This window comes from Rhinoderma darwinii, chromosome 12, assembly GCF_050947455.1.
Source record: "Rhinoderma darwinii isolate aRhiDar2 chromosome 12, aRhiDar2.hap1, whole genome shotgun sequence".
NCBI classification, from domain to species: Eukaryota; Metazoa; Chordata; class Amphibia; order Anura; family Rhinodermatidae; genus Rhinoderma; species Rhinoderma darwinii.
Genome location: NC_134698.1, coordinates 80420420 through 80442536, shown reverse-complemented (window position 1 = coordinate 80442536; position 22117 = coordinate 80420420). Strand labels below are relative to the sequence as shown.

Here is a 22117-nt window from a genome sequence, read left to right as displayed (position 1 = left end):
CGTTTTCAAGATCTCTGCTTGCTGTTATTCAGTAGGAACATTCATTGTTAAAATTATGCGCGTGGTCATGTGATGGACACACAAGGGCACAGCTCGTTAGAGGGTCATGTAATGGACATACAGGTCCTGGTGGGACTGTTACAGGGTCGTGTGATGGACACAGGTGCACGGCTCGTTATAGGGTCACGTGGTTGACACACAGATCCTGGGATCGTTACAGGGTCATGTGATGGACACGGGTGCATGGCTCGTTACAGGGTCACGTGATGGACACACAGATGCTGAGATCGTTACAGGGTCATGTGATGGACACACGGATGCCGGGAACAGTACAGAGCCACGTGCTTGTCACACAGGTGTATGGTTAGTTACAGGGTCACGTTATGAACACACAGATGCTGGAATCGTTACAGGGTCATGTGATGGACACAAAGGATCTGGGATCCGTACAGGTGCACACAGGTGCACGTCTCATTAGAAGACACAGCTCTGATACTCGCACTGTAACTGTAACGAGCCGTGCACCTGTGCGTTCATCACATGACCATGGACAGAATTGTATCCACTGGCAGTAAACAATGAATGTTACTACTGAATAACAACAAGCAGGAATTTTTACAGAAAGTCTATTATGAAAAAAATAATGTAACTTTTAAATATACAAACAAATAATTTGCTGAAACCCCTTTAAATGTGATAATTGTTTCTAAAATGTCCAGATTTAACTCTGATAAATGACCTCGACGATAGATCCAGCTATGTATACATATATATACGTGTCCCCTGCACTGAGACTGCATTATATTGGCTGTATGACACATGGGTCTCCGGGGATTGCATTTGACTCTTGAGCATAGTGCGGGTGGATTACGTTATATTGCCGTGTTGTACTTTACTGTGGTTGTCACAAACGGCAAAAAAGCAAATTACTGGCTGCTGAGTGATTGATCTCCCCATCGCATTGCATTGTGGGAAAATGTATTTGGATTGTAAATTTGTACTTGAATGGTTTTATATGAGATTTTATTAGTGGGACCTTCACATATGTCATATATTTCTGACATGTTGAATTATATCACCTGACCAGTGGATTTTATGGACTCTTGAATGTTTTTTATGTCCAAAATAGGAATTTATGAATGTAGCAGAGCCGAGTTATCCATTATTTTCTATAGGGCTGCATTAAAACCTTCTAAGATACAGAGATTACGTATCAGGGAAAAATTCAGCTCTGCTACATTTGTGTTTGCAATATGTGATGCTGTAGAATTAGTAAAGAGTGTGTATACTATTGCAACCATTTTATTATTCCAATGCAACTACAATAAAGAGAGCAACTTGATCAAAAATATTCTACCGTTTTGTGTATACAGCTCCTCTGCAGACCTATGTGTCTCCATGGATATAGACAAATAAACCCTGTGTGGTCTGATCCTGCAGTTGTATTACTCAACTTCCTCTACCCTAGTCAGTAGAAGCTGCAGGATCAGACCTCACAGGGTTTGTAGTCTGTAACTAGAGAGATACATAACTCTGTATTGGAGCTGTATACACCAATTGGTACATTTTATTATTTTTTTTTTGCATAGTTACTACTTTTCTTTTAGATGCATTGGAGATGTAAAAAAACATAGATTTACAACATTTTACACAATCTCAGCTAATGACAGGTTCCCTTTAATATGCAGATGCAGCTTCAGCCCGATTCTCAATAAGCTCAAGCTTAACGTTCCGCTCACATAAAGGAGGGGTCCGCAACCTCTGACACTCCAGCTTTTGAAAAATTACAATTTCCCAGCATGCCCTGACCGCCTTTGGCTGGAAAAATAGAGCTTTTGGCTGTCAGTGCATGCTGGGAGTTGTAGTTTTACAACAATTGCAGTGGCGAATGTTGCTGACCGGATTACTCAACATCAAATAAAGGAAACTAGTTCTTACATTGCCGTTTATTTCACGTATAATTGCACGTATACATCTAAATGGCGGTTATAAAGAGCGTTAATACTATAATGTTACAACGGGAAGCAGAGTAATATGTGTCCGCAGGCTGTTATTCCAAAGGGACCTAATAAAGCGGTTACAATGATTTCATGTTCTCACTGCTACACGTTAAACACTTTATTAAAAAGCTTCTATGTATGTGGCAGGAATTCCAATGGGCGCCATTTTCTAGCAATTAAATATTTGTAAACCGGTTGGATTAATAGTATTGACTGTTTATAATGACCGGGGGGGGGGGGATATTATGTCTATTATCTGCGGTATTTTCAGCCTGCTTAACATTGCAGTATAGTAACTGTCCTTTTCTGCCTGGAGTCAGTAATCAGTATTGCCTATCAGAGACGGGTTGGAGAAAAAAGATGAGACCCGTTGTAATAATCTCCCGCACAAAAAAAAAAAAGACCCACTCACTGGCGGCATCAAGGATTTTTTTTATTTTTTCTTGTTGTGCTCATATGATTAAGAAAATGAAATCATGTTTTCTATTTATTAGAAATACAATTATTCATTTACTACATTTTTAGCAGGATGTTGCAATTGTCTTCAACCACCAGGTGGCGCTGCATCAAGGTCTATTAGTGTAGTGCTTCTCAGAGTTCCTAAGCCCAACACCCCCTGCTGAAATAAGTGACCTCAAAGTAGCCCCAAATATTATGTTCATACACAGAGGCCTTACTTGAAGCTCTTGGTCTCCCCGATACAAAATCTGCATAACTTGTGGGAGCCGTCATGGTCATGCAGCTTTCCTATGAACATATATAACTTTAAATGGCAGACAGAAGAGGGAATTCAACAGCTCTACTATATATAAATATATATACAGGTGTAGCCAAGTTTATCTTGACTCTGATAACTTGCTGCAGCGCGATATCACGCCACACAAGCCATTGAAAAGTCAATGAAAAAGTCAAGTTAAAGATTCTTGCCACTGTGTATTTAATGCGAAAAGTCAAGATAAAGATGGCTACATCTGTATACAGTATATCAGCAGAAGAGGATCACCAATAACAAATAATCGTATTATTATGTATGTTAAAGGGGGTTGTCTCATGTGGACAACCCTTTGTCAATTAAAAGCCAGTCTGGTGATCAGCTGATCGTCACAGGCTAATCTTTAGGAACTCCCAACGATCAGTGGGGAAGCCAAATCTGGCCATACATTTCCCCTGCAGTGGCCACTACAGGAGAGATATAGTATTACATGGCAGGCATTCAAAAGAATGAACAACCATGTGTAAAACTAATGGCCCTTTTACACGGGCCTATTATCGGACAAATGCTCGTTTATAGAACACTTGTTGCCGATAATTGCCCTGTGTAAACATAGCAGCGATCAGCCGATGAACTCGTTCATCGGCTGATCGCATTGTTTTTAAAAATTTAAATATTCTGGTTGTCGGCGGCTCATCTTGGTGTGTAAACAGGGAGACGCGCTGCCGACACGATGATAATGTATGAGGACCAGCGATCGGAGTAACGAGCGCTCGTCCCCATACATAGCTCCTGGTGAAAGGAGCAAACAAGCGCCGATCAACGAGCGGTCCCGTTGATCGGCGCTCGTTGACACGGCCCACGTCGTGCTGTGTAAGAGGACCTTTAGACAGTCAGGGTCTGCCGAAACATGAGACAGTCTTTATTAGTGACTCTACCAAGGTCGGGGGAACCGGGCGGGAGACCTTTCTCTATGATGTCCAAATGCCCTGATGGGGGTTGTCCTAATGGAACACAGGAAACATAATTCTCCACATGGGTTTTAGGTTTGATCTAGAATTGGTGTTATTATTAAAATAATAAAAATAATAATAATAATTAAAAAAAATAAATAAATAATAATAATAATAATGAAAAATAAATAAAATAATAATAATAAATAAAATAATAATAATAACGGTGATAATAATAATTTTGACTCGTCCATTTTACTATAAGCTCTTTAGCTATAACCAGCTTGTAAATGAGTGACTTCACTGCTAGGACATTCTGAAATCTGTTTGACTGTAATTTTTCCTTACAAAATCTTAATAATTGGCTTCAATTAAAAATTCAGGGTGAAATGCAGACGGACTGTAAACCCAGAGTTTCCTATGATCGCACTGTGTTGCCATGGAGAAAGGTTTTCCGTAGTTACTACTTTTGGTCTGGAAATGTTTGCTGTAAGGGAAACACAATGGTCAGGAGCTTCTGGGAGAACGTGTGTATGGTATAGATTGTAAGTTATTGATAAGAGTGTGTGTGTGTGTGTGTGTGTGTGTGTATGTGTGCGTGTGTGTGTGTGTGTGTGTGTGTGTGTGTGTGTGTATATCTAGATATAATATATATAATATATGTATGTAAATGATCTCATACGTTCCTGGTTTACTCTCTTCTGTCAAGTTGTCAAATGTTCTGTTTAGCCATTTTTTAATGATATCTGCTTAAGGGTAAGCAGTGTGATTGACAACCGATATTGACCAATTGTCATCCAGCTGGTTATTTATTTTCTCAAATAGGTGAAAACTCTGTGCTTATAAATGTCTTAATATATCTTTATAGCTGTCAGAGCTTTGTTTTTCTGATACAGAATTACCTGCATAGACATAGAGTTCCAAAATAAAACTCTGTGCAGCCACCACTAGGGGGAGCTTATGAGTTTACGGCATACTGTTTTTCTATTGACTTCAATGTATAAACAGTATGCAGTATGCTCCCCTTAGTGGTGACTGCAGGCAGATAGAGTACTATAATGTAACTCTTTGTCATATGCAGGGGATTTGGAGTTCTGAGTCAGAAAAAAATGGAGTGCTGACCCTTATAAAGATATTTTAGGAAATTATTCAGCACAGATTTTTTTAACCTGAAATGTGTTCTCCCTCAGTATAGAGTAGGATTCGGGCTGGCTGTGTGGGATATTATATATACTCTTGGAAAGTACTGATTGGATCTCCGCATGGAGAATTGGTAACTATTGAGAGTCGGTACAGATATATATCATCTCACACAGCCAACCAGCGCCCTACTCTGTGCTGATGAGGAGCAACTGCTCCAAAACAGTGTTGTTTACAAATGGGTGTCTCTGATTTGGCTGATAAACGAAGTCATGATTCAAGGAGCTACAGTTAATGGATCAAACATTGACTTAAAAGGTAGCTGCCTATAGGGGGCGCTAGAGAGACGGTAGTTATTTCCATATTCAGGAGAGCTAGTTTCCATCCTTTTTGACTAAAGTCAAATTTGCAAAAATTGTTCCTTCCCTCTTATTCAATTATATTTCATATGAACAAAATATGTCTTAATCGGGAATTACTACCTGTTAAAAAGTAGCAAAATTCTTCAGAGAGTAACAGTATTTTCTTGGAATTGTCTCTAGTGGACGCCTCACAATATAATTGTACCCCATTAAGAATAATGATTTAATTGACTTGAACAGCTTCCCCGCAGTTCCGGCATTCACACTTCACTCTGGATAATTTCTATCTAAATTTCTAACCAACAATTTATCGGTACGGGATGTTGCGATACGACACAGTTCAGTGAGACCTTGTTTCACACAAAGCTTTTCATTACCTGCTCTGTCAAGTTTTTATTCATACACGTGATGGAAAAAAAATATAAGAAGGGTTGCAAAATTCAGCTTAGTCAATCTCATGTCACCAATTTATGGAAATGTGGAAAATATGTCATTAAATATAATTATAGGAGCCGATGGCAAGGACAAAAATATGTCATCGGGGGGGAACATACTTGGCCATGGCCACCACCACCTGCAATGAGTGAGTCGAGGAAAAGGACTAGAAATATTTTGAGTGATCTCATATCTATCTATCTATCTATCTATCTATCTATCTATCTATCTATCTATCTATCTATCTATCTATCTATCTATCTATCTATCTATCTATCTATCTATCTATCTATCTCTCTCTCATATCTATCTATCTATCTATCTATCTCATATCTATCTATCTATCTATCTATCTATCTATCTATCTATCTATCTATCTATCTATCTATCTATCTCATATCTATCTATCTATCTATCTATCTATCTATCTATCTATCTATCTATCTATCTATCTATCTATCTATCTATCTATCTATCTATCTATCTATCTATCTATCTCATATCTATCTATCTATCTATCTATCTATCTATCTATCTATCTATCTATCTATCTATCTATCTATCTATCTATCTATCTATCTATCTATCTATCTCATATCTATCTATCTATCTATCTATCTATCTATCTATCTATCTATCTATCTATCTATCTATCTATCTATCTATCTATCTATCTATCTATCTATCTATCTATCTCTCTCATATCTATCTATCTATCACATATCTATCTATCTATCTATCTATCTATCTATCTATCTATCTATCTATCTATCTATCTATCTATCTATCTATCTATCTATCTATCTATCTATCTATCTATCTATCTATCTCATATCTATCTATCTATCTATCTATCTATCTATCTATCTATCTATCTATCTATCTATCTATCTATCTATCTATCTATCTATCTATCTATCTATCTATCTATCTCATATCTATCTATCTATCTATCTATCTATCTATCTATCTATCTATCTATCTATCTATCTATCTATCTATCTATCTATCTATCTATCTATCTATCTATCTATCTATCTATCTATCTATCTATCTCATATCTGTCTGTCTGTCTGACTAACGTGTGTGTGTTAAGAAGATAGTTAGAATATAATTGATCCATTATAGAATGAGGAATTTCGGATCATAAAATACAGTTTCCACTATATTGTGTTTGGTTTATGGTCAGCGAAGAAGGCCATACTGTGTATTATATTTCTATTGACCCTTTTGGGAATAGTCCTAAAAATTCTAAATGATTTAAAAAGTTTTTAAAATGTAATAGAATAGAATATCGACATTGTACATGAGACTAATGGCGGATCTCTCTGTTTCATTGCAGGCTTATTAACCTGATCTACGATGGAAAAACTGTTCGGTTACCTGTTGTTCATTGGCATGGCGGTAAGAGCTGAGATCTGTCCTAAGCGCTGTGCCTGTCAGAATCTATCTCCAAATCTCGCAACCTTGTGTGATAAGAAAGGGCTGCTCTTCATCCCACCGAACATCAACCGAAAGACGGTAGAGTTAAGGCTAGCGGATAACTTTGTTACCAACATAAAACGGAAGGATTTTGCAAATATGACCAGTCTGGTGGAACTGACTCTGTCCAGGAATACAATAAGCTACATCACATCTCAATCATTTGCCGACTTGCGCAATTTACGAGCGTTGCATTTAAATAGTAATCGATTGACTAAAGTCACCAATGATATCTTTACCGGGCTTTCTAATCTCCACCATTTGATACTCAACAACAACCAACTGATATTGATTTCACCTTCCGCCTTTGATGATGTTTTAGCCCTGGAGGAACTTGATCTATCTTATAATAACTTGGAGACCATCCCTTGGGAGGCGGTGGAAAAAATGGTTAGCTTGCACACTCTTAGTCTAGATCACAACATGATTGAGCACATCCCGAAGGGAACTTTTTCCCATCTGCACAAGCTGAATAGATTAGATGTAACGTCCAACAAACTGCAAAAATTACCACCGGACCCGCTGTTTCAGAGAGCTCAGGTCCTAGCAACCTCAGGGATGATAACCCCTACCACATTTGCATTAAGCTTTGGTGGAAACCCCCTACATTGCAATTGTGAATTACTATGGCTGAGGCGCCTTTTGAGAGAGGACGACCTGGAGACATGTGCGTCACCTCCCCTCCTTTCGGGACGTTATTTCTGGTCCATCACAGAAGAAGACTTCCTATGTGAGCCACCACTTATTACAAGATATACCCCAGACGTGGAAGTCCTGGAAGGTCAAAGAGCAGTTTTAAAGTGCAAAGCCCTTGGAGACCCTGAACCTGCAGTTCATTGGATCTCTCCAGAAGGAAAGTTAATATCCAACGGGACGCGGATTTTGGTTTACGACAATGGAACGCTGGACATTCTTATAACCACAGTCAAAGATGGAGGTCCTTTTGCATGTATTGCTTCTAATCCTGCAGGAGAGACAACCAAAACAATCAATCTTCACATAATCAAACTCCCCCACTTAGTGAATAGTACGAACCACATTCATGAGCCGGATCCGGGGTCATCAGACATATCAACGTCCACTAAATCTGGTTCCAACGCAAGTAGCAGCAATGGAGATACAAAATTATTGAGCCAAGATAAGAAGGTGGTGGTGGCGGAAGCAACGTCCTCAACTGCACTAATTAAATTCAATTTTCAAAGAAATATCCCTGGAATACGAATGTTCCAGATACAATATAACGGCACATATGATGACTCCCTCGTCTACAGGTATTAAAATTACTTACATTGTTATTTCATTGAATATTCTCCATGATCAACCATTCCAAAGTGTTTCCAAAAATAATCATCAACTATAAAAAAAATATCTATTTCAACATTGTACATTAGGTCAATTCCTTTAATGACAAACCTTATGTTCAATTATAGGAAGTGTCACAGAAGGTAAAATAAAGATAAGATGTAAATTGTATACTTGATTAGATTTGATATTCAGAATTGTGAATATAATGGTGATGGAATATGAGGTCTATGTCTCTCTCATACCCTAGACATTCGAGTACTGTATGTATTCCTGTTCTCCGGAAGGTTATCCTATTTTCATATAGAAGCCTAGGACATTGGGGGTATACGTCAGGGGCACTCCACAATATATGCCTCCGACCTATGCCTCCCACATATACCACTGTATGGAATACAGGGGCAAACATCCGCCATTGACTCCCTTTATAAAAAAATTATACCATGCGGTATGTGCTTTATTTCTGTGCCTCACTGCCTTAAAAAAACGTGGTAGACTACGCTTTCTATACAGTTAAAAGTTATGCAGACAAATACCGGCCTGGGCGCATAGGTGGCTATGGGCACTGAGCCTGAAAAACGAGATGTAAACTGAGCCTAAAAACGAACGAGGTCGGAATCAAACCCAATATTTATGTCATATCTATCTATCTATCTATCTATCTATCTATCTATCTATCTATCTATCTATCTATCTATCTATCTATCTATCTATCTATCTATCTATCTATCTATCTACCTACCTACCTATCTATCTATCTATCTATCTATCTATCTATCTATCTATCTATCTATCTATCTATCTATCTATCCAGTGGCATATCTATAGGAATCACCCAATATTTATGTCATATCTATCTATCTATCTATCTATCTATCTATCTATCTATCTATCTATCTATCTATCTATCTATCTATCTATCTATCTATCTATCTATCTATCTATCTATCTATCTATCTATCTCATATCTATCTCATATCTATCTATCTATCTATCTATCTATCTATCTATCTATCTATCTATCTATCTATCTATCTATCTATCTATCTATCTATCTATCATCTATCTATCTACCTACCTATCTATCTATCTATCTATCTATCTATCTATCTATCTATCTATCTATCTATCTATCTATCTATCTATCTATCTATCTATCTATCTATCTATCTAATATCTATCTATCTATCTATCTATCTATCTATCTATCTATCTATCTATCTATCTATCTATCTATCTATCTATCTATCTATCTATCTATCTATCTATCTATCCAGCGGCATATCTATAGGAATCACAGCGGTTGCAATTGTGACAGGGCCTGAAGCTAGTGTGTCCGCAGCCCCCCTGGCTTCTCGTCTTTCACCAAAAAATAACGCTGCAGTGGAATCCTTTTTGGTTGCTGAGCAGTGGATTTCCTAAAGTAACTGGGGCCTATGTAGTTTCCATAAGGTCAGACTACACGATACTCAGTTACTACCGCGACACCGTTTACTTACCCTCCTCGCTTCTAAGTCTTCCTTACCACCAGGATCTGTGTCAGTACATTGTGTGTAGATAGATAGATGGATAGAATAGATAGATAGATAGATAGATAGATAGATAGTGTCGCGAAGGGTCTGTGGACCCACTGGGCCGTACCGCCTTGGCGGTAAGGCAGCTTGCCAACAGGGCGCAGGTCTGAGTCTATAGGATATAGGGTACCTGTGGCAGCACGGACAGTAGCTTGGCAGAAACTAGGCAGCAGGTGGACATCAGGCGTGGAGAAGCAGACAGGCATTGTATCCAGCACAGCACAATTATAGCAACACGGCACTAGATCAGGATACAGGTTACAGGAACAGTAACAGGAAACACTGGGAGCAGGAAACACTAGGGGACTATTTGCATAGACAGACTAAGGAAACACAACAACGCTCAGGCATAGAACGAGGGGGCTGGACCCCTCTTATAGTCCAGGGTACTCACAGGTCATAGTTCGTCCATGAGGTCCGGTGCGGGCTGCCGCTTTAAGAGCGGGCACGAGCGTGCGCGCGCACCCTATGGGATCCGGTAGAGATGAGTGGACGCGAGCGCTGGCGTCTCCTGAGGAGGAGGCTGGGGCCAGCGCTTGCCGACTCGTGGCTGCGGCTGTCAGGGGGAGGTTGGAGCTGACAGCCGGCATCCACGGACATTACAGTATCCCCCCTCTTACGCCCCCTCTTCTTGATGCTAGAGCGAGAGAGAAACTTCTTCAGAAGAGTAGGGGCATTGAGGTTCTCCTCTGGATCCCAGGACCTCTCTTCGGGGGCGACCTCCCTCCAATCCACCAAATAAAAAGTCTTTCCTCTCACTCTCTTGGTGTCCAAAATCTCCTTGACCTCAAAGATGTCCGAGGGGGCCGCTGGAGGCAACCGCAGGGCTGGGAGTCTTGGAATAGTGGTTTAGGATCACCGGTTTCAGAAGGGAGGGATGGAAGGAGTTGGGAATCCTGAGGGTAGGAGGCAGCCGAAGCTTGTAGGCGACAGGGTTGATCTGTTGCAGGACCTCGAACGGTCCGAGGAACCTGGGGGCAAATTTACATGATGGCACCCTCAGTCGGATATTCCTAGATGACAGCCAGACCTTAGTGCCAGGAAGAAACCGAGGAGGCTCTCTTCTCCTTGTGTCAGCCTTCCGTTTCATGCGGTCCACTGCCATTAGGATGGAGAATCGAGTCTGCTGCCAGATCTGCAAAAAGTCTCTAAACGTGGAGTCAGCTGCAGGTACCTCGGAAGTATCAGGCACCGGAAGAGGAATTTGTGGATGCTGGCCGTAGATAATGCAGAACGGTGTATTCCTAGTAGACTCACTGGTGTGATTGCTGTAGGAGAACTCAGCCCATGGGAGCAGCTGCACCCAGTCATCATGCTGTTTGGAGATGAAGTGGCGTAGGTAGTTCTCCAAAATCTGGTTGATCCTCTCGACCTGACCAGTAGACTGAGGATGGTAGGCAGAATAAAAGTCCAACTTCACGCCAAGAAGTCCGCAGAGGGCTCTCCAGAACCTCGAGGTAAACTCAACCCCCCGATCAGACACAATATGCTGTGGCAAGACGTGCAGGCGGAAGATGTGTTGAATAAATAATTTGGCCAACTGAGGAGCAGAATGAAGACCGGTCAGAGGAACGAAGTGGGCCATCTTCGAAAATCGGTCCACCACCACCCAGATAGCACTGCATCCAGCAGAGAGAGGCATGTCCGTGATAAAGTCCATCGCTATATGCTGCCAGGGAGCATTGGGCACAGGCAATGGCTGGAGCAGGCCAGCAGGTCTGGAGTGGGTGGCTATGTTGGCTGCACATACAGCACAGGAAGAAACGAAGTCCAGAGCCACCAGAGCCTCATTGTTGCATGCGAGCTCTCCCGTCAGGGTGCGGAAGTGGATGGCGTACTCAATTACGGAGGTGTCTCCTTGGCGCAGGTCAGTCAAAGAAGCCGCTGCAGATGAGACCCGCTCAGGCTCCTCAAACACCATGCGAAAAGTCCGAAGGAAGGCAGGGAAGTCAAGGGTCTCTGGTCCTTGTCTCTCCCAGACAAGGTTCGCCCATGCAAGGGCCTTTCCGGTGAGAAGAGAAATGATGAAAGCGACCCTGGCACCATCAGACGAAAATGTCCTAGCATACAAGCTGAAGTGGATCTGGCATTGATTAAGGAAACCACGGCAGGTACTTGCCTCTCCATCATAGTGATCAGGAAGTGGCAAAGAAGCACGTGGGTCAATACTGCCAAGAGGTGTAGACTGAGGATCCACATTGCCAGGAGGTGTAGTAGGAGGAACAACAGCTTGTGCCTCCTGCCGGCGTGCAAGAATGTTCAACGCCTGGAGGAGTTGGTCCTCTCGGGACCGGAGGTCCAGCATATCCGCTCGCATCTCCTGTGTCGTCGTCATAGTTTTGAACCGGCCAGCGGGGTCCATGGCCTGAGCGTACTGTCACGAAGGATCTGTGGACCCACTGGGACGTACCGCCTTGGCGGTAAGGCAGCTGACCAACAGGGCGCAGGTCTGAGTCTATAGGATATAGGTTACCTGTGGCAGCACGGACAGTAGCTTGGCAGGAACTAGGCAGCAGGTGGACGTCAGGCGTGGAGAAGCAGACAGGCATGGTATCCAGCACAGCACGGTAATAGCAACACGGCACTAGATCAGGATACAGGTTACAGGAACAGGAAACACTGGGAGCTGGAAACACTAGGGGACCATTTGCATAGACAAACTATAGGGAACACAACAACGCTCAGGCATAGAACTAGGGGGCTGGACCCCTCTTATAGTCCAGAGTACTCACAGGTCAAAGTTCGTCCATGAGGTCTGGTGCGGGCTGCCTCCCTACGGGATCCAGCAGAGGTGAGTGGACGCGAGCCCTGGCGTCTCCTGAGGAGGAAGCTGGGGCCAGCGCTTGTCGACTCGTGGCTGCGGCTGTCAGGGGGAGCTTGGAGCTGACAGCCCGCAGCCACAGACATTACAGATAGATGGATAGATAGATAGATAGATAGATAGATAGATAGATAGATAGATAGATAGATAGATAGATAGATAGATAGATAGATAGATAGATGGATAGATAGATCTGTATCAGTGCTGCATTTTGTATGTGTATTTGAATATATTCTGTATATCTTCACTTCAGAACGGTTGCCTGATATTTGTCATCTGTCGCATTTGTTTAAAAATTACATTACAACTTCATTTCTGGGAATTACTTCAAGAACCCACCAACCTCCTGCTCAAATCTTAATCACGGTGACTAAAATGTCCTCTCATCTCTGCAGATAATGTGATGTGTTTCTTTTTTGAGAGATAAAGGAATTTAGTTCTTGGAACATTACATTCCGGCTCCGCAGGTAAATCATGTGTCAGGGACTTGCAGGTAATTGTAGTTTGTTACTTCTGTAGCCAAAGTGAATATTGATTTGTCTCTTAGCAAAATACGGAATCAGATGTGCAGCGCTGCTCATCATCTCGAAGACAAGTAGCCAAACTAGGAAAGCACTGCAAGGAGGGGAGAGAATTGCAGGGCTTATGGGTACACGTATTTATGGGATGGATTTATGTATCCGCTCAATAAATGGGATCATTTTGCCTTTAGTCGTCTGCAATTCAAAAAAAGCCTTGTCCAATGTTCTCCACCTTAAAGTGTTATTCCCATCACAGAAAGTATTGGCTTATTGCTAGGACTCTATCACCTTCTTTTCAGTAGGGGTCACACCGGCTGTGCAGGGGACTGCAGCACGACCCCATTCACTTGTATAGAGCTGAGCCATCATCACTATTTTGAGAAGAGGAATGTATGGCGGGACGTAAACCAGTGTTTTGTGATGTCTAACAGCCAGATAAATCAGGTTATGTGGGAATGCATTCAGCAGGGGGTTATTTTAATGCCATGTCAGCTAAGTATCATGTATCTGCGGTGGCCTCCAAGGTCTAGACCTCCTCCGGACCAATCTGTGGAACATGTGCACCTTCACTAACCAGAGATTTTACCATTATTTTCTACACTGTCCTAGACCCCCAGGGACTTTACCATTATCTTCCTCACTGCCCTAGACCCACAGGGACTTTATCATTATCTTCTTTACTGCCCTAGACCCCCAGGGACTTTACGATTATCTGTTTTACTGTCCTAAACCCTCAGGGACTTTACAATTATTTTCTTTACTGCCCTAGACCCCCAGAAACGTTACCATTATCTTCTTCACTGCCCTAGACCCCCCAGATACATTACCATTATCTTCTTTACTGTCCTAGACCCCCCAGGGACTTTATCATTTTCAACTTTGCTGTCGTAGACCCTCAGGGACTTTACCATTATTTTCTTTGCTTTCCTAGACCCTCAGGGATTTTATAATTTTGTTTTTTACTGTCCTAGACTCCCATGGACTTTACCATTATTTTCTTTATTGTCCTAAATCCCCAGGGACTTTATAATTTTCTTCTTCACAGTCCTAGACCACCAGGGACTTTACCATTAACCCATTCACTATTTAGCAATTGTATGGGGGTATTATTTGGACACAGTATGGTTTTATTGTGCAGACATTGCATGGCAGTGTTTAGGTACAAAAATATGGGTAAAAATTACAAAAATATCTCTAGTTTATGGAGATGTTTTAAAAAAAATAGAGCACAGGAGTCTATAGGACTGGCACTGAACACAGCCTAAACTGCAACCGGCAGAATACTACTGTCGCTATTGATGTGAATGGAGAAAAAAAACAATAAAAATATGTAAACAAAGTAATTTGAAAGTTTTTGTTACCGTTTTATGTAGATTTTAACTGTGAAACCTGGTAAAAATGAAGCCACAACGTGTTGTCTATCAAAATGATTGTTCGCAGGTTCTCATCTTTTTAGTATCCGTGTTACCTGCTGGGATCCTTACATCAGGAACGTGTGTGTTAAACAGTATCTTTAGATGTAGGTCATCAGCAAATGTATTTATAAAAATAGAGATATCACTTAACATATTCACTGACCGTAAATTTCCCAGGTGCTCACAGTATAGAGCGAGACACGCATTACTCATTCATAGAAAAATGTCCATATACCCTGACATTACCGTGTTTCTCAAGGTCTGGTGTTTATAGCTTCATATACGACGTGAAATTAGGATTTATTTCTGTGAGTATTAGCTCTATCAAATTCATAAAAAAAGAAATGCCCCCTCTCTTGGGTGTATAAATCTATTTAATTTAATTTATTTAATATTCATTCTTTATTATAGAACACACATATGATATTTTCTATGGAGAATATAATCATCAAGTGTACATTTTTGTTGCATACATAATAACAAAATATAAAATGCTTTGTTATATAAAATTATATTATTAATATTATTATTATTACTATTATTATTTTTTATTATTATTATTATTATTATTATTATTATTATTATTATTATTATTATTATTATTATCATAGTAGATTTGTCTATTATTTATTAGGTCTAGATGACAGTTATAGTCAGCTGGATAGTGATCAGGCAATGTAAACATCAACTAGAACATCAAGGTCACCTCTATTGTTGAAGTATACTCAATGGTGTTTACTCATGGCCTGCATTAAAAGGGTTAATACACACATGGCAGATTTTTCCAGAGCAAATTTGCCGTAAAATCTGCATGTGTTATATGAGTGGAGAGCAGCTACAAAGAGCGTCTCTCACTCTGGAGGACCAGACACATATAGATTCAATGGAAATTGTGTAATGCTTCATTTCTCCTGTGGTGGCACTGCAGGGTACTTGAACACTTACTGCTAAATATTTCCTCACAGATTACAGCTGATCCCAGCAGTCTTAGAGACGCATTGTCCAAAGTATGATTTTCAGGGTGATTTCCCTCAGACAAAATTTCTTCTAATTGTTTTAGGCTATCTTCTTGTTGAATGTGCTTAAAAAGATTTTGTAGATCCTTCTACTCCATTGACTTTCCAAAGTGTCTAAGAGGCTTCTATATTGTCTCGGCTTGTATGGTTAAAACATTTAATTATTTCTTCTTATTTTTTTTACAAAATACATGTAAAAAACATAAAAACAAACATTAGGGAAAATATGTCTTCGATACTATTATATAGAAATATTTATCGTAAAAAATGTCTTCATGGTTGTATGTTCACTGCTTAACTTTTAGTCCATGGGGACTACAGTTGCCATTAAAGGGGGTTTTCCCATAATCAATATTTATCACCTTTCCACAGGATAGGTGATAAATATCTGATCGGTGGGGGTCCAACCGCTGGGACCCCCACCGATCATGAGAATGGGCTTACCTTGCCGTTCCTGGGAGCCCCATAGGAATAGAGCCGTGCTGCGCATGATAGACCACCGCTCCATTCATTCCCTTTGGGGCTTCCAGGATAAATAATGAACCACTTTAACTAAAATCTTCCAAACCTAAAATTGTAAAAAACTTGATGTCATTTTCATGAATGTTTTTCCAGACACAGACCCTTAAAATGGGAAATATGTGGTTTGAATGGTCAAAATGGGTAAATAATGAATTTGTTTTTATTGGTTATAAAGTGCAGATATATTCCGCAGTGATGTACAGATTGTGGCCATTCATATTAGTCCCTATCTTTTCCCCCAATAGGGCTTACAATCTAATTTTCCTATGTCATACACTAGGGACAAATTCATAGAGAGCCGATTGACATCTCAGTATATTTTTGGATAATTTACGACAATATTACTTAATTATGACAAGAATGGAAAATCGGATCGCAATATTAGAACCGGACACGTAACTTGAACCTCCTGGACCCCAATGTAAAATTTGTAACAGAGCCCCCATACCATGTGACATTTTTATTCATATGGCTTCTTATGTGGTAGAGGGTTTTTTGGGCCCCCTCAGGTACCAAGGTCTGGGTGAAAATACTACAATTGCACCCCTATAACTAGACCCCTTAGAACATAGGTTTGGACTTGTTTTTATAGAGAATAAAAAAAAGAGTCCAACAATGCTAAATCTGCCGTTTGAGTCAAATGTTATTTTAAGAGATTAAGGAGAAGAAGTGTTACTGGGAAGGTGTTAAGTGGATTTATTTGGAACTTGAGTTATGTAACAGTCACACTTTTCAAAATCAATCTGTCAAAAATTTATCTGACGTGAGGATTAATTTTTTATAACATATAGCAGTGGTCTCCACCCTCCGAATCTCCAGTTATTACAAAACTAGAAATTCCAGTAAACTGAGAGTAGTAGTTTTCGGTTAGCTGGGGAGTCACAGGTTGAAGACCACTGGTGTATAGTCATGGCAAAGCCTTCATTAAATCTCCTTCATATGTGATCTTTTTGGTCCGTTATAAATAAAAAAAACAACTCCAAAAACTTCAGCTCAAGTCACACAGGCAGTTATCCTTTTTGGAAAATTGAGGTCTAGGGGTGGAAAACAGCCTAAAAAATGGCACACCTAGAGCATGCTACATTTTGAACAAAGAGGATACCGGGGCAAAAATGCTCCAAAAACATCAACAGAAAAACGGAGAACTTCAGATACTCTTATTGGCTTCCAGTAAACATGTGTCCATCATGTTTTTAAAAAACACACAAGTTGTCTTAAAACAACATAAACTAAAATCTAATCCTAAACGCTGTAAAGGAATCCAGCATGATAGGGGTTTTTACTACATTGGTTTTGTGTCCATATAATATATGATAATTTTTTTTAATTTTCTGCCGCGTGTCAGTAAATAATTGTGAAATGTTTTTGTGTTCTTCCAGAATGATACCTCCAACAAGCAAGACATTCCGTGTTAACAACTTGGCTTCGGGAACAGTCTATGACCTGTGTGTCTTGGCCATTTATGATGATGGCATTACATCCCTCACGGCCACGAGGGTTGTCGGTTGCATCCAATTCACAACTGAACAAGATTATGTCCGTTGTCATTTTATGCAGTCACAGTTCTTGGGAGGGACCATGATAATTATAATAGGTGGAATCATTGTGGCCTCTGTCCTTGTTTTTATAATTATCTTGATGATTAGGTATAAAGTTTGCAATGGCAACGGACAGCACAAATCGACGAAAGTCAGTAATGTGTATTCTCAAACCAATGGATCTCAGAATCAAAGTTGTAGTGCATCAATGCCTCCATCAGCTTCAAAGCAAGTGGTTGGACATGACGAGAGTTCACAATGCTGTAAGTCAACAGACAGCGGGGCACCATCTTCTGACACTTGTTCAAGCCAAGGTGCAGCCGCTACTACCTCTGCTTCGCCCCATACATGGACTTCAAATACTTCGGCCTCCCTTAAGCAGAAAAGGAAAAGTCAATTAAAACCCACAGACTCACACACTGAAACCGTTTTAAATATGGAGTCCCAAAACACAAATAGAAATAATTCAACTGCCCTTCGGTTAAGCAGTCGTTCCACAGGGTCACCAACCTATAAAAGAGCACAATCAAGGCCAAGTAAGTTCCTTACGTTACCTGCAGACACTTCTAGGGCCAAGCGAAGGTACTCTCTAAATGGTGAAATTATGGAGTACCATTGTTATGTAAACTCTCGTAACACAGGTGGACTTTGGTCAAAGAGGAGCATGTCCATGAATGGGATCTTGGTCCAGTCAGATAATTCAGACATGGACAGCGGTAAAGCAACTTTTTCAAGTTCTGAGTGGATATTGGAAAGCACTGTGTGATTAGTTCCTAAAAAAACAAACAAAAAGAAAATAATAATTTCAACAATTTTGAGCACAATACTAAAATTAATACAAATTTTTAAAAAGGGGAATTCCAATCCATGTTTCCTTTTTGGCTTCTGCAGGATTGTGTCAAGGCCACCTGCACATTCTGTTTTGCTTTTTTTCTGGTGATACAATTACAAGATAAAATAGCAAGTTGTGAAATAAAGAAAATGATGAATCTGCACCGGTGCCTTCCCTTCCTATAGGACTGGCTTCCTGGTTCTGCCAAAGCAGAAAAAAAAAATTAAGACTGAATTCACAATAAAAGCCTTTCATATGGGAAAATTCCTTCGAGCTTACAACCTATTAAAATATAATAGAAAAAACAATTATGGAAGAATTAGGTAAAAAATATTTTTTAAAAGACCAGACTGCATTTATTTTTGAGTGACAATGGTGTTGCCTTTATTTTTAGGCAAATGCTGTACAGAACAACAACTTCTGTGTTGTTATGTTGTGTAAAATAAAATATTCAATATCTATATGGAGAAATTGTTGAAATAATTACTCTTGTTCTAATTGTTACTATGGTCATGATTTGAATTATTTTAAATTGAAAAAAATTACATTTATAATTTCACTTTAGTCCACTTGGGTCATTTCCTTAAAAAAAGAGTTATTATAAAATACTGGATGCAATCTCCAGAATTGTTGTTATATAACTTTTTATTTTCTCTGTTCAAAATAATGGTCTTGTTTTTTTTTTTTGTTTTTTTTTAAAACTATAAAATAATTAACAAATAATACAATAAAACGAAAAAGTTTTCAGATACTAAATATAAATCTACAAACAATTCTAGATGATCATTTTACCAAATACAATTCTAAGTTATTTTTAATTTAAATAAAAAATTTTTTTATATAATATGTAAGAAACATACATTTTATTTATTCAAAATTTTATCTTTTTAAAATCTATATTTTTTATATTTGAATTATTTTTTTTCAAACTATTTTTCCAAGTATTATTTTTTTCAACATTTTTTAGTTTACTCACAACTGCAAAAAATAAATAGTTGCCTTAAGATGCATTTATGACTTTTGCAATTGGCTCAAAACTCCACTTTACCCAATTTTATTCTGGTAAAACATATTTAATTTAGGGTTCATGAACATAGCAAAACTGTGTGCGCAGGGCCTGTAGGGAGACAAAAGGAGTCCCTTCGGGTCCCTACTACAAAGCCATGTATGGTGCCCCCAAAGAGTATCATACCATAGAGATATTCTACAATGCCCTTAGCTTTTATAACTAGAGGAAAAACAAACATTGTCAATCCAACATTTATAAATCAATAAGGGACAGTCTTGAAAAATTCTGTGCCTGTCTGAGTAAATAAGGTAGACCAAAAAAATTATAATTTCTGAATTTCTTATGTATGCAGCCGGTCTTAAAAAGGGTACTGCTAATTTTTTATTCTTTTTTATTCATTTACAAATTTTTTAAGCTACATACAGAATAATTCCAATTTCTAATTGTGCCAGAAAATATTTCTTTATACTTATACAATTACAAGACACTTAAAAAAAATTCATACCGTTTTGCATTTCCAGTTCCCATGCAGACCAATGTGTCTCCATAATAACAAACTACAAACAAACCCTGTGTATAGTCCTGCCGTCCTGTGTTGCTCATTTCCATCTACCCCCCTCCTCTTGCCAAACTTACAGTTACACACAGGATTTGTTTATAGACTATAACCAAGAGACACAAAGGTCTGCATGGGAGCTGCAGACACAAAACGGCTGAAGATTTTTAGTGAAGACTATTTTAAAAGTTGCTTTATTTGTTATTTTAGATGAATTAAAGCTATATGAACAAAATGGTTGGGAAAGTGAAAATAACCTGGTCTCTACATAAATCTGATTTTGGTTTTCAGTATCTTTTATGGATTTTTTTCTTTTTAATGCAATGGGTCTAATGTATAAACATGTCAGTGTTACCCATAGCAACCAATCAGCAACTCTGGCACTAGAACTCAATGTATCAAACAAGTTCTATATATGTATCCAAGTGGCAAAAAAAAGGCATAACAGAAATCCGTCACTTACTGCAGAACAGCTAAAATTATATCATTATTGCAGTCAATGTATACAGTAAACACCTATGCTCCCCCTAGTGGTGGCAGCAGGCAGCAGAATTTTATTATGTAACTCTACAGAGGTAGCCATCTTTATCTTGACTTTTAACGCATTAAGTACACAGTGGCAAGAAACCTTAACTTGACTTTTCAAAGGCTTTTGTCATGTGATATCACGGTGCAGCAAGTTATCAGTGTCAAGATAAACTTGGCTACATCTGTATGTCTATACAGAGGGTTTTGGAGCTATGTATCAGGAAAATGGTGCTCCAATCAATATAAAGATATATTCTGAAAAATAATCAGCACAGAATTTTGGACCTTTTTTTTTAGATTAAAAAAAAATAATTAAGCAAAAACAAAACGGTGTTCATGGTGGGATAATTTAATGTTCCTCCTTCAAAATGTATAAATATGTTAAATGACATTAATTTGACTTAGCTCAGCACGATAATGTCATTTTTCATATACATTTTCAATTTACGTTCCTAATTTTCCTTTATCTACATCCCAAACTATTGATGTCATAAGTGTTGATGAATTTTACACAATATTTTCCAATATACACGCAATTAAAATGTCTAAATAGAAAAATTCTTCAATTCTTTTAATATATTTTCGCTGTATCTTCTCTCTGCCCTCTATATATATTCTGTCAAAATACAATGAGCATATCCACTATCGCATCTTCATGAATGAAAATTATCCAGATATTTTGTCATTAGCGATTTTACAGCGGTAATATTGAGGAATGGGTCTCCATTGGCTGATCTGGCTCCATATTTTCTCATGTTACCCCGAGAAAATTGAGAAATACATGTTCAAATGTTTGACTATTTATTATTATTTTTATTATTATTAGAGATGAATGAGAACGTGAAATTTTCTGTGATGGTAAATCGCTGATTGACAAATCTTCAATAATAAGACAATGGGGTTATGTTATTTTAGCCTCTCTGTCCTCTATGGGCACAATAGGGCTCCATGATACGAGGTTAAAGGTGTTTTCCCTATTTTGTTCATTCAGTGAACCCCTATCCCCCAAAAGTTGGAAGTTAAAATATTACTTTGTGCGTTGCTTAACATTTAGTAAATACTTAAATACTTAAAATCTTTAGGCCAAGGACTTTTTACTGACCTAGTGTGCACTTAATTGTAAAAGTAAACAAAATCTTGTACCATGGCGGCAATGTAGAGAAGAAAAATACATGCGGCCCTCACCCAGATGCAGTAAAAGTCCTTTATTATGGCATCTAACAAGGACTGTGGAGGGAGGACGAACAGACAAATGCGGTTACAGACTGTTTTACGCCTGACGGCGCTTCTTCTGACCGTCTGCCGCGAAACAGTCTGTAACCACATTTGTCTGTTCGTCCTCCCTCCACAGTCCTTGTTAGATGCCATAATAAAGGACTTTTACTGCATCTGGGTGAGG

General features: G+C 39.1%; 1 protein-coding gene across 2 annotated transcripts in view; it reads left to right on the top strand.

Moving 5' to 3' along the window:
• Positions 1 to 22117, top strand: part of LRFN5 (leucine rich repeat and fibronectin type III domain containing 5) — a 161997-nt gene that overhangs the window by 133087 nt on the left and 6793 nt on the right. Inside the window, exons 3-4 of one of the 2 annotated variants that reach the window (XM_075844280.1) lie at positions 6945 to 8355; positions 17635 to 18329. In XM_075844280.1, coding sequence (XP_075700395.1) covers positions 6965 to 8355; positions 17635 to 18329 — 2086 coding nt within the window. In that variant the 5' untranslated portion in view covers positions 6945 to 6964. Of the gene's footprint in view, positions 1 to 6944; positions 8356 to 17634; positions 19077 to 22117 lie in introns of those variants that run through there. The other variant, XM_075844279.1, reaches the window with a different exon arrangement.